This window comes from Ptiloglossa arizonensis, chromosome 4, assembly GCF_051014685.1.
Source record: "Ptiloglossa arizonensis isolate GNS036 chromosome 4, iyPtiAriz1_principal, whole genome shotgun sequence".
In the NCBI taxonomy this organism is placed as follows: Eukaryota; Metazoa; Arthropoda; class Insecta; order Hymenoptera; family Colletidae; genus Ptiloglossa; species Ptiloglossa arizonensis.
In genome coordinates this window covers 9021508-9034158 of record NC_135051.1, presented here as the reverse complement: position 1 = coordinate 9034158, position 12651 = coordinate 9021508, and the positions used below count along the sequence as shown (strand labels likewise).

The following is a 12651-nucleotide window of genomic DNA, read 5'->3' as shown; positions in this document are numbered from 1 at the left end:
GAATCATCGTTCTCAAACGAAGATGTCGCTCTAAAACTACTGATATTTTACGAGTCGGTATTTCAGATCGTGTGACGCCATCTTCAGTAAGATGAACCGTCTATTCTATGTCTTGTCTGTATATTCGGGCTATCGTAGCGAGGTTAGGATACCGTATACGTAAAGATGTCAGGGCCGTCATAAAATAAGGGATTTACTTTTTTAAAATATAATTTAATTTATTGTGAAAATGTTACATTATACACGATGTTTAAAACATGTACAATCAATTTGTTTAGGAAAGGTACTATGGTAGACTGTTGACATGTATTAATTTTTCCAAGATTTCCATTTTTATTCCATCATAATTTTGCACAGGGTAGGGAGTATTCAATTACAGCTGTGCAGAGTGTATAAATATGTATATGGCATCAAAATAACATTTCACATTAGGTTTTTTACAAAATAATTCTCTATCTGAACGTATATGTGTACCAATTATTTATACCGTTGATTCGGTAAACACTAAACAACACATGGAGCGTGGATAGCAACTTTTAAAAAAGATTGCGACTAAATTTTATCACCACTTGGTTAACATGACGTTCTGGTATCGCTGACATCGAATGTGTTTTTCTTCCTACTTAACTTAATACTTACTTAGTTAAATAACATAGTAAATTGTTGCAAAGTGCTGATGGCTAATCATTATGAAGTGCCCAATTGGTACGTTTGCAAACTTTTCGTTGGTATTTCTGAACGAGCATTTAAACATTTCAGCGACACAATATCAGAGCAGACGCGTATCTGATATTGTAGTTTATATAGGTTATGTTTTTCAGGGCTGGGAAGCCACCAGTTGGATTACATTTAGATGTATTGAAAAATGACAAATTAATCCAGGTATGATAACTGTGCATTAACTATAATAATTAAAGGATTGTACCTTTAGAAAAGAGATGTCAAGAATAGTAACTGCTTTGTTACAGAAATTAATGGTCGATGAAAAGAAATGTTATTTATTTGGCCGCAATCAACAATTAAATGACTTCTGTATAGATCATGCATCTTGTTCTCGTGTTCATGCTGCACTTGTTTATCATAAACATCTAAATCGTGCATTTCTCGTTGATTTGGGAAGCAGTAAGTATTTAGACACTAATCTTTTTGTTAAAGGTACCAATGTAAACAAACAATAATAAATATACAATAAGAATATAAAAAAATGGGCTTAAATGGAAGAAAGTAATATTTATTTCTACTTGTTGCACGACAGTATTAAAGTTGAAACTATTAATCTGAAAAAATTTGATTCTTTAGCACATGGAACTTTTATTGGTAATATGCGATTGGAAGCTCATAAACCTACACAATTACCAATTGATAGTACATTTCACTTTGGAGCTTCTACTCGGTATTATATCATAAGAGAAAGACCTCAAACAGGTACAAGACCTATTATTGAGGAATTAGAAAAATTGTCAGAAGATATTGATGCTGGTGGTTTATTGGGTTTACCTGAAACAGAAACAGAACTTGATGTATGTGTTAAATAATTAATTATCTTTAAATTACATTATTGGAATGTATAGGAATAATTGCAACATTTCTTACAGAATTTAACAGAATTTAATACTGCACATAATAGACGCATATCTATGCTGGGTATAACAGATGATGAAATCCATAAACCAACAAGGAAACGAAAGAAAAAAGGAATTACATTTAATGATGATGAAGAAGTAATAAATCCGGAAGATGTTGACCCATCGGTTGGCAGATTTCGTAATCTTGTACAAACAACCGTTGTTCCTAGTAAAGTATGAAATTAATTTTTGCATAAAACATGTTTGTGTACTAGGTGTAATTTCTAATTATTTACATATATCTAATACATTTGATATTGATGCATATTTCAGAGAATGCGTATGGAAGGAGGTTTAATATCTTTATCAGAAGATCACAATCCTTTGAAGCACCTTCAACCTACATCAACTACACCTCAGCTTTATCAAGATTTACCACCAGAACAGTTTACTCCGTCGTCATTGTCTCTTAATCCATTCTCTAGTGCTTTGTCTTCGTTAACATCTCGACTTGGTATTGCGTTACCGAATCCAGCACCCGAAGTAGAGATGACACCCAATCAAATACAAACAGAAACGTCACATGTACCAGAAATACCAGGACCTACTGAAACACGAACTATGGAACCAAAAAAGAAAAAATATGCCAAAGAAGCTTGGCCTGGAAAGAAACCCATACCAACACTTTTGGTGTAATAGAATTAGGGAACTTATTTTTACTACATAGTTCTATTATACAGGTTTTAGAAATTAAGTTATATAAGAATTTGTGTATAAATTTGTCGTACAAAGTTTCAAGAGAACGTTTAGTTTTTAACATCACGTAACTATATTCATATCTTGAAACTTAAAACTGATTTTTTTTTAGCATAATTGTTTCATTATGTTTTAGAAGATGATCATACTGAATTTGTCACTTTGTTACGTCGATTACTCAAATTTGATTATCATACATTATTTTTTCACGAAAATCAAAATTGTAATTAAAATTTGCTGTAAGATACACAGATATCAATAAACAGAGTTTTATCTTATTGTATATGAACAAATATTAGGATTATAATATAAGAAGAACGTTCTTTTGTGATACAAGACTTACATCACTGCTTTGTCATATATTTTATTTCATATTGCTGAATGCAGAAAAGCTTTATAGTTGAAAAAGAATACATCGTTGCAATTTTTTGCAAGTAACGGTAAAAAAATACCGCTATTGCACCATTATTTTGTATGTTTAAAAAAAATTGCGAACAATTGTTACTCGTGTATATAGTGTAATGATCATAAATTTAATATTACTATGAGTTTAAAAGATTCTTGGAATTCTTAATAAACGCCGCTTTGGTACATGTGGAAATAATATTACACAAATTCAATGCGTTTAACCACCTGTTTTACCGAGTCATTAATAATAATAGATAATTCCAAGACATTAAACCAGGGTGTATATTTTTGTTTATTTTCACAATATCGACAATTTTGCCAAGAGAAAATAATTTTGTTACAAAAATAAACAAATCACAAAACATAAAAATCGAAGTATAAAAATAGTCTTTTATACGGTACAATTTATCATATCGGTTTAGATTTTTTTTCTTGGGGTAGCTGGAAAGTGCCGGCACATTCGAAGTAACTGTACAGATTCATTTTTAATATTCCAGGGAAGCATCCGGTGTAATTGATGATTCAAGGGCGACTTCTTCGTAATCCCGTTCGAGTGCGGCAAGATCATCGCGGGCTTCCGCGAACTCCCCTTCTTCCATTCCTTCACCAACGTACCAATGAACAAATGCTCGTTTATGGTACATAAGATCAAACTTGTAATTCAGTTTTGCCCATGCCTCCTCGATGGCCGTGGTATTTGATAGCATCGAGACCGCTCTTTGTACCTAAACGATTTCCCACTCTTTAGCACCCTCAGTATCCATGATTACCCAGTACAATTTAAAGAACAAAATTGTCCCTTCTGTGAATACAACATGTAGGGTAGAACTTTGAATTTGGATTGCTAAACAGCGCCGTTTGCTATATATGTATGTATCGTGAATTACATAACTCGTTCGTCGAAGCGGACGAAATGTTGAGACTTGAACGTCAGTTTGTGAGTTGCAAAACGAGAACGTAACAACTTCGTTCTTTGTTTATTATTCGCAACGACATGAGACGTTTACGCAATAATTGATACCTTCGCGAGATCTCCGCCGGGAACAACGGTTGGCGGCTGATAATTGATACCGACTTTGAAGCCGGTAGGACACCAGTCGACGAAGCGTATACAACTTTTGCCCTTCATTGCAGCTATCGCTGCGTTTACATCCTTAGGAACAACGTCGCCGCGATACAATAAACAACAGGCCATATATTTCCCCTCGCGTGGGTCGCACTTAACCATTTGATTGGACGCTTCGAAGCATTCGGACGTAATCTCCGCAACGGACATCCCTTCATGGAAAGCCTTATCGGCCGACACTACCGGGGCGTAGGTCGCCAATGGGAAGTGGATTCTAGGGTACGGTACTAAGTTCGTTTGAAATTCGGTCAAATCCACATTTAAAGCGCCATCGAATCTCAACGAGGCGGTTATCGAGGATACCACTTGACTGATAAGGCGATTTAGATTCGCGTAAGAAGGACGCTCGATGCCAAGCTTTCGTCGACAGATATCGTAAATCGCTTCGTTGTCTACCATGAACGCGCAATCCGAGTGCCCGATCGTGGTGTGGGTCGTCAATATCGCGTTGTACGGTTCCACGACCGAGGTGGACACCTAAATTTTTGTTGTTTGTTTTTGGATTTTTAATGAAAATGTCAAATTTACGGAAAAGTCATATGTTACTTTTATCACACAGGGCGTCTTTACGGGCTTGGGGCCCGCACGAAACAATTGTCGAACGGCAGAAGATGATAAATGAAATCTAGAAAGTGACCTTGAGATGAACTTGAAACCACAGACGCATTTTCGAAAACGCTTAGTCATCTTTCTTTATATCTTCTATCATTCGGCAAATACTGTATACGGTGCTTATCTAAAGACGTCGTATGTGCATTAAATGAATCAAACAATCAACGGAAAAATGATATCGAAAAAAAAAAAGAAACTTGATATCTTCGAGTTGCCCGAAGAATATCGATCTATTTGATTTTCGAAATTATCGTACTTGTGGCGCCGGATACACGGCGAATTCTAATTTGCTTTTCTTCCCGTAATCATCCGACAGTTTTTGCATGAGCAACGAAGTGAATCCCGACCCGGTACCTCCTCCGAACGAATGGAAGACAAAGAATCCCTGAAGACCGGTACATTGGTCGGTCAGTCTTCGTACTCTATCCATTACAGAGTCGATAACTTCTCTGCCGATGGAATAGTGACCGCGTGCGTAATTGTTGGCAGCGTCTTCTTTTCCGGTAATTAGTTGCTCGGGATGATACAATTGCTTATAAGGTCCTATTCGAACTTCGTCTATGGGGATTTTTTATTTTAATATGCGTCTTCTATCGAATTGCTTCGATCTCCCGCGGTTCATAGGTATTTTGTTCAGAAATACGTAGTGACAGAATTTTCGTCAGGATCTTTGTTAAAATTAAATCACTAACCAACGACGGTAGGCTCGAGGTCGACCATCACAGCACGCGGTACCATCTTGCCAGAACTAGTTTCATTGAAAAATGTATTGAAGCAATCGTTCGTTCCGGACACCTTGTCCGATGGCATCGTTCCATCTGGCTGAATTCCATGTTCGAGACAATACAATTCCCAACACGCATTGCCCATTTGAACGCCGGCTTGTCCCACGTGCATTGAAATACACTCGCGCTGCAACGAAATAGAAAACTCTTAATGATTACGTTACCAAATTGGGCTCGTTGTTGTTGTCTATTAAGATGTTGAAAGCAAACCATGGTGAATAAAGTATTATTAAATAATTATCACTTTTAGATGTTTTACCATTTTGATAATTTTGTAACGATACGTTTCGCGATATAAATATTATGCCAGGTGTTCTTGGATCGCCAAACCAATAAGAAATTAAAGATATTTTTTTAATAACGAGAAATTTTGGATGTCGGCTTTCCGCTACCCATGAAAAATGTACAGTAACAATTTATTACAGTTGCCTGGACAACGTGTGAATCACGTAATGAAGTTGAACGAAAGAAAAATTGAAAACCCGCGTCAATTTTTCCATATTAATTATTTTTTATGCTATAATAATTTATACATTTGAAAGTATCGCTAGGACAACTTTATAACAAACTCAAGTTAAACTTTGAAACATTTACATATGTGTTCACGCACATGTTCGTAACAATCGGATAATTTTTTACATTTAATCTAGTTAGTAGGTTATCGTTTTATATCGTGAATATTATCTATAGACCTACGATCTTTGATTGTCATAATGAGTCGACGTAATTCTACTATTCGCATTTTTCCCAATAGAATATTAAGATATATACTTTGAATGACACACCGGAACCAAGTTCTTGATTAAATTTAAGAACAAATAAAATGTATAAACTTGTGTTCTTAATTGTTTCTGAAATTTTAAATAAATATGAAAGATATAATGGAATGACTGTCATTTTCATTATTCGCATTGTACACTTGATGTATGTGTGTACTTAAGTAATGTGTATCTGTGTTTTCTCCAAAAATAGATCGTCTCTAAACCGTTAGTGATTCGATGGAAGTCAGGAACCTTGACATTTTCGGCACATTGTATCTCATTGAGAACATTGTGCGATGTATTGAGAATTGAGATCTCAAGAGACTTATATAATTACATCGAATCGATCATGCGCGTGTTTGCACACATGTTCATATTCGTAACATCATTGCTTGATAGGTTCTTTGCTATCTGTTCTTGTAACGAGAAAAATTCTACCAATTGGTCGAGAGTGTCCGAGTAATAACTCGTAACTCTTCGATGATGACTCGAAGGATTCCAACGTATTAGTACGAACTTGACGCGCGGACATACTCGCAAACTATTTCGAATTCCTTTGAACGGCATGGTAGACTCTAATACGAATAGTTTTAATATATTTAATAAAATCGATCATGGATACTAGTAAAAAATACAAAAATCCAAATCCTAAATTGTCGGCGAATCTATTTAGTAAATTAATATTTTGGTAAGTGTTGAGTGTCGATCGTAATAATCCATTCCGTAACAAGTGTTCAGTGTCGATCGAAACAATCCATTCGCATATATACGATTATTTTATTTTAAAATTCAAGGTGGTTAAAGCCTTTATTTTGGCATGGAAAAAAGCATGGTCTTGAAATTAAAGATATATACAATGTTATGCCGAAGGATGTTAGTCAACTTCTCGGGGATAAACTTGAAAGGTAAATATTAAATAAATGTATGTATATAGAGTCTTATCACCATAAGAGTTATTCAAATAAAAATTGTTACAATTTATGTTTCTATTATCTTTGTGTTTAGGAATTGGATTAAAGAAGTTAAAAAAGCAGGGGAATCATGTAGGAAGCCAAAATTTTTCAATGCTTTAAGAAATACGTTTGCATGGTCATTCTCATACTACGGAGGATGGCAATTCTTCTTATCAGTTATTTTAAAGTAAATGTTTCTTGTTACTGCATTAGTAAATTAATAAATTATTATATCATTTGGATTACAAATAATATTATTTTAACTTTATAGGGTTTTACAACCATATATCCTAGGTCTCCTTATTTGGCATTTTGATCCTAGAGCAACATCCACTGTCAAAGAAGCATATAGTTATGCTTCAGGTGTTGTAATTTTAACTTTAGTTAGTGCTTTAATTGTTCATCATTCAAACTTAGGTTTACTGGAAGTAGGAATGAGAATGAGAATAGCATGTTCATCCTTGATGTACAGAAAGGTAACAAATTATCTTTCATAAGTTTATTTCTATTGACTCTTTTTACTTTAAATGCTACACTTTTTTAGATTTTACGCTTATCAAAATGTTCCTCCAATGTCACAACTCCGGGGCAGATTATAAATTTAATGTCGAATGATGTCGCAAGATTTGAACAGCTATTTATATCATTGCACTATATTTGGATTTTACCAATTCAAGGTGCCCTGATTACTTTTATGATTTGGGAAAGTGTGGGAATTTCGTGTTTAGCTGGTGTCTTTCTTATTAGTGTTCAAACTATACCTCTACAAGGTTAGTACATGCTATTGCTTATTAATATTGTAATAATAGGGTTAAACTAACAATATTAATAAATTTGATTTTCTTTTAGGCTACATGGGAAAATTGATATCAAAGTTACGATTAAAAATTGCAATCAGAACGGATGAAAGAGTACGTTTAATGTCAGAAATTATTAGTGGAATTCAAGTTATTAAAATGTACACTTGGGAAAAACCTTTCGAAAAGCTTGTTAGCATTGCTAGAAGGTTTTTATCGATATTTTATTATGTGAACAATAGAAATGATACATTATCAAATGCGTTCACATTTATAATGATTTTTTAGTCACGAGGTGGATGTCCTTACACTTTCATCGTACTTAAGGGGTTTTACTTTAGCTACTTTTGTATTTACCGAACGATCAACATTATTTTTTACAATTTTGGCATACGTACTTCTTGGAAATAATATATCTGCTGATAAAGTATTTTCAATGGCACAGTATTTTAACATTCTTCAACTTACCATGGCAATACTATACCCTATGGCTGTGTCAGCCCTTGCTGAGGCTGGTGTGTCTGTTAAGAGGCTAGAGGTGACATAAATAATTATAGGCTGACGTAGGTAATTGATAGATTAAGTTTGGGTTTTACATTGTTCATGTTTCTAGAATTTCTTATTATTGAAAGAAAATAGTAATTTAACTAACACGAAGCAAGTTAATGGAGATGGCAGTATTACTATGAAAAGTATTGCAGCTTCTTGGACAGAAACTGCAATTGTAAGTACATTACATGATATTAATATTCATGTAGAACCTGGAAAACTTTATGCTGTTGTTGGTTCAGTTGGTGCAGGAAAGGTAATATTTAAAAGAATAATATTTCAATAAATAGTTTGTAAAATTAGATTCATGCTCTTTTTGTGCATATTTTCAGAGTTCCTTTCTTCAATTAATTTTAAGAGAACTGCAACACTCACATGGAGATATACAAGTCAATGGGAGTGTATCTTATGCCAGTCAAGAAGCATGGTTATTTTCAGGCACAGTACGCAATAATATACTTTTTGGACAATCTTATGATATAAAAAAATACAATGAAATTGTTAGAGTGTGTGCTCTTACAAAAGATTTCCAACAATTTAATTACGGTGATAAAACATTAGTTGGAGATAGAGGCGCGTCACTTAGTGGTGGACAACGCGCAAGAATAAATTTGGCTAGGTGAATTGAAAGGCATTGGTGAAAAAAAATTAGTTTTTAATGGTATATGTACATACTTAGAAAATTGCATTGATGAATTTTATTACAGGGCCGTATATAGAAATTCAGATATTTATTTGCTTGACGATCCATTATCAGCAGTAGATACTCATGTTGGAAAACATTTATTTAATGAATGTATTAAGAATTATCTTCAAAATAAAACAAGAATTCTTGTAACTCATCAAGTACAACATTTAAAGTATTGCGACTACATCATTGTATTAAATAATGTAAGCAGCAACAATTAGAAGTATTTCATCTTGTTATTATACTATTATAGTTATATTTTTTGTTTTAGGGCAAAATTGAGTATGAAGGTACATTTGCAGAACTTCAAAATAAACAAGTAGATTTTTTAAAAATGCTTTCTATGGATGAGAACAAAGGAGATTCAGATAGCATACAAGTTGATGAAAATACGCCTGATTTATCCATTAATTCCGGTAATAGTAAAGATGATGAATCGGATCCACAAGAAACTGAAGAATTAATGGCTAAAGGAAGCATCTCGAAAGCTATTTATTGGAAATATTTTCGAGCTGGAGGTTCGATTTTGATGATCCTGAGTTTTATGTGCACTTTAATTTTGGGACAATTAGGAAGCAGCGGTAGCGATTATTGGGTAGCTTACTGGTTAGCGTTTATATGTATAAATGTATATATTACTTATCTCCTCCAAAAATTATTTTACATATTACAATCTTATTTACTGTTTTTTCTCAGGACAAGACAAGAAGAGATACACATAAAAACAAGTAATAATCACACATTACAAGCATTTGAACAAAATTTTACAATACCTCTTGCATTAACAGAAGATACAAATGGACTGATTAACGAAACACTTACGTCAAGCATAGATAACTTTAATAAGACAATTCCGGAATTTTTAACAACCTTTGAAAATAAGAGTCTAGATAACATTGTTGGTAACATTATTTCGCCCTTTTTAAGTTCGAAAAACAGCAATTATTTTTATTCTTTATCGTATATAGACGTGGAGCAATAACACAGAATCCGACAAATCGTATTATCTCGATACCAACACTGCCTTATGGATTTATGGAGGTTTTATCGTTGCAAGCATAGTAATGACTACACTTAGAAATCTCATATTTTATAAAATATGTATGACTGCTAGTAGAAATCTTCATAATCAGATGTTCTCGTGTTTACTGAAAGCGCCAATGTTATTTTTCGATACACATCCTTCTGGCAAGTATCAAATAGACATTATACACTTCAATTCACAAAACATTTAAAGAGTGTTAATAGAATATTATAACGTTGTATTTTAGGACGTATTCTGAATCGGTTTTCGAAAGACGTTGGAGCAGTAGACGAAATTTTACCGAGGACAATGATAGAATCTATTCAAATATTCGCAGTGATGATTGGAATTTTAGTTCAAGTTCTTATTATTAACTGGTGGACAATATTTCCAATGTTTATCATGGGTTTTTTTTATTGGCAAATACGAAATATTTTTCTTAAAACTGCACAAGATATGAAACGTTTTGAAGGAGCCAGTAAGAGTTTTGTAATTTATTCTTTCCTTGAGATTTTGCCCTTTCGTGCAACATTAGTAACAGTTACTTAAATTTTCAGCAAAAAGTCCTGTTTTCTCCCACGTTAGTTCTTCATTATTAGGTTTGACCACAATTCGTTCGGCTTCTGCGCAAGACATGGTTCGTAAAGAATTCGATGTTCATCAAGATCTTCATACCGGCGCCTATTACTTAACTCTAGCAACAAGTACCGCGTTTGGACTTGCACTGGATATTGTGTCCATTTGTTTTATTACTTTTATTACGTATAGCTTTATTGTATTAGATGATGGTAATTTATTATTTGGTAGTTTTATCGGTACTAATTGTCGACATGTTATTCAAAAAATGTGTTTTCAGGAAGTACATTCGCTGGAAACGTGGGTTTAGCCATATCACAGGTGCTAATTTTATGCGGAATGCTTCAACATGGAATGCGACAAACTGCAGAAACGATAGCACAAATGACCAGCGTAGAACGAATTCTACAGTTTACACAACTCGATAGAGAGGGACCGTTTGAAAGTGAACCTAACAAGAAACCATCGGCTCAGTGGCCTTCCATGGGAGAAGTTAATTTCGATCATTTATATTTACGCTACGATGATCCATCGCCTCCTGTTCTCAAAGATTTATGTTTCCTCATAAAATCCGGTGAAAAAGTAATATTTTTATTAATTAAATGCATTAATAGATTGCGTATTAAAAATTAATTATAAAATTAACTTTTCTAGGTAGGAATAGTCGGTCGTACTGGTGCTGGTAAAACTTCTCTAATATCAGCTTTATTTCGTTTGGCTAAACTCGAAGGTACTATTTGCATAGATAACATGGATACAAAACAAATAGGTCTTCATGACTTAAGGAGAAAGATCTCTATTATCCCACAAGAACCCGTATTATTTTCTGCAACACTTAGAGATAATCTCGATCCATTTCATAACTTTGATGATGTTAGTCTTTGGGCTGCACTTGAGGATGTGGAACTGAAATCGAGTGTCTCCGCTCTGGATTATTATGTTGAACAAGGAGGAAGTAATTTCAGTGTGGGTCAAAGACAATTGCTTTGCCTGGCACGTGCGATCTTAAGAAACAATAAAATTCTTCTTCTCGATGAGGCTACGGCCAACGTAGATCCTACCACGGATGGTTTGATACAAAGAACTATCAGACAAAATTTTAAGAATTGCACTGTACTAACTATAGCACACAGATTAAATACAATAATGGATAGCGACAAAGTGTTAGTTATGGATCACGGGCAAGTAATAGAGTTTGATCATCCATATATTCTACTTCAGAATGAACAAGGTCACTTCACTAGTATGGTGAAAGAAACTGGGAAAATAATGTTTGAACAACTCAAGAAAGTCGCAGAACAGGTACACTGTATATTTTTCCACTAATAATTATTATTTTTCAAAGCAGTGTCTTATAGTGTCAATAATTAATTATTGTATTTTTAGGCTTACAATGATAATTATAAAGATTCAGAGTCAAAGTTAGAACCAGAAACTCTCAATGACAGTACAATTTTAAAGGACAGTTGAGAGAACATTAATGTGTTCATACTATAATTGTACTTAACACTTGGTATATGATACCATTTTTATACTTTTTTTTTTCTATATACACACACCTGTTTAATTTTAAGTTTAATCTGCTATTGCAATGTTTTACAATCGTTGTAAAATGAAGTATGCAGTTTCAGCATACTCTATGCAGTCACGTATGGCATTAAAAACTTAAAAATATAGATGAACCTGTGCTTCACATTATATTTTGGTGACTACCAATATTGTTCTTAGGAAGCATAAATTCCTATATAGCAAAGATGAAGTACTTTTTCGAGTAACTCTTTTTAACTGTTACAAGAATGAAATTTTAGAGATTATTTTATGTATCTAATTATACAAAAACTATAATAATAATTCATAATTTTTAAGCTCCAGCATTAAAAAAAAAAAAAAAACAATGTAACAATAAGATACAATATTACTGTATTTTGTATATTCATATTTTAATATTTTTTGAACATGTTGCATTATAAAATATATTCTATAATGCTATTCTGCTTTAAAAAATATTTCTATACACACATTTTTATGAATAACATTGTACAATTTTGAAA

General features: G+C 33.4%; 3 protein-coding genes across 3 annotated transcripts; 2 read left to right on the top strand and 1 right to left on the bottom strand.

Annotated features, from left to right (window-relative positions):
• Window positions 1–171: 171 nt before the first annotated feature.
• Nipp1 (nuclear inhibitor of protein phosphatase 1) lies at window positions 172–3013 on the top strand. Its single transcript, XM_076310760.1, has 6 exons — window positions 172–705; window positions 822–882; window positions 969–1122; window positions 1300–1520; window positions 1596–1799; window positions 1899–3013. The coding sequence occupies exons 1-6, from the start codon at window positions 677–679 to the stop codon at window positions 2259–2261; spliced, it is 1032 nt and encodes a 343-aa protein (XP_076166875.1). The 5' UTR covers window positions 172–676; the 3' UTR covers window positions 2262–3013.
• Window positions 3004–6409, bottom strand: LOC143146437 (tubulin alpha chain). The gene is made up of 5 exons (XM_076310757.1): window positions 6238–6409; window positions 5160–5379; window positions 4724–5025; window positions 3751–4332; window positions 3004–3454 (listed from the first exon to the last, which is right to left on the bottom strand). Exons 1-5 carry the CDS (start codon window positions 6301–6303, stop codon window positions 3215–3217), a joined length of 1410 nt encoding a protein of 469 aa, XP_076166872.1. The 5' UTR covers window positions 6304–6409; the 3' UTR covers window positions 3004–3214.
• LOC143146435 (ATP-binding cassette sub-family C member 4) lies at window positions 6360–12642 on the top strand. The gene is made up of 18 exons (XM_076310749.1): window positions 6360–6701; window positions 6808–6918; window positions 7019–7153; window positions 7238–7442; window positions 7511–7736; window positions 7816–7972; window positions 8052–8301; window positions 8377–8568; window positions 8645–8931; window positions 9020–9203; window positions 9272–9606; window positions 9697–9898; window positions 9969–10188; window positions 10272–10502; window positions 10582–10812; window positions 10881–11182; window positions 11255–11902; window positions 11987–12642. Exons 1-18 carry the CDS (start codon window positions 6628–6630, stop codon window positions 12068–12070), a joined length of 4074 nt encoding a protein of 1357 aa, XP_076166864.1. The 5' UTR covers window positions 6360–6627; the 3' UTR covers window positions 12071–12642.
• Window positions 12643–12651: the final 9 nt, after the last annotated feature.

Bases quoted from the DNA above. Each gene is read 5' to 3' on its own strand.
- LOC143146435 (XM_076310749.1), top strand. From the start codon at position 6,628: ATGGATACTAGTAAAAAATACAAAAATCCAAATCCTAAATTGTCGGCG. The intron at 10,189-10,271 runs GCAAGTATCAAA...GTTGTATTTTAG, and splicing joins TTTCGATACACATCCTTCTG to GACGTATTCTGAATCGGTTT. The intron at 10,813-10,880 runs GTAATTTATTAT...ATGTGTTTTCAG, and splicing joins CTTTATTGTATTAGATGATG to GAAGTACATTCGCTGGAAAC.
- LOC143146437 (XM_076310757.1), bottom strand. From the start codon at position 6,303: ATGTTCTCAATGAGATACAATGTGCCGAAAATGTCAAGGTTCCTGACT. The intron at 5,380-6,237 runs GTTTAGAGACGA...ATTTCGTTGCAG, and splicing joins CTTCCATCGAATCACTAACG to CGCGAGTGTATTTCAATGCA. The intron at 3,455-3,750 runs GTATCAATTATT...GAAATCGTTTAG, and splicing joins CCGGCGGAGATCTCGCGAAG to GTACAAAGAGCGGTCTCGAT.
- Nipp1 (XM_076310760.1), top strand. From the start codon at position 677: ATGGCTAATCATTATGAAGTGCCCAATTG. The intron at 1,123-1,299 runs GTAAGTATTTAG...TTGATTCTTTAG, and splicing joins TCTCGTTGATTTGGGAAGCA to CACATGGAACTTTTATTGGT. The intron at 1,800-1,898 runs GTATGAAATTAA...TGCATATTTCAG, and splicing joins CAACCGTTGTTCCTAGTAAA to AGAATGCGTATGGAAGGAGG.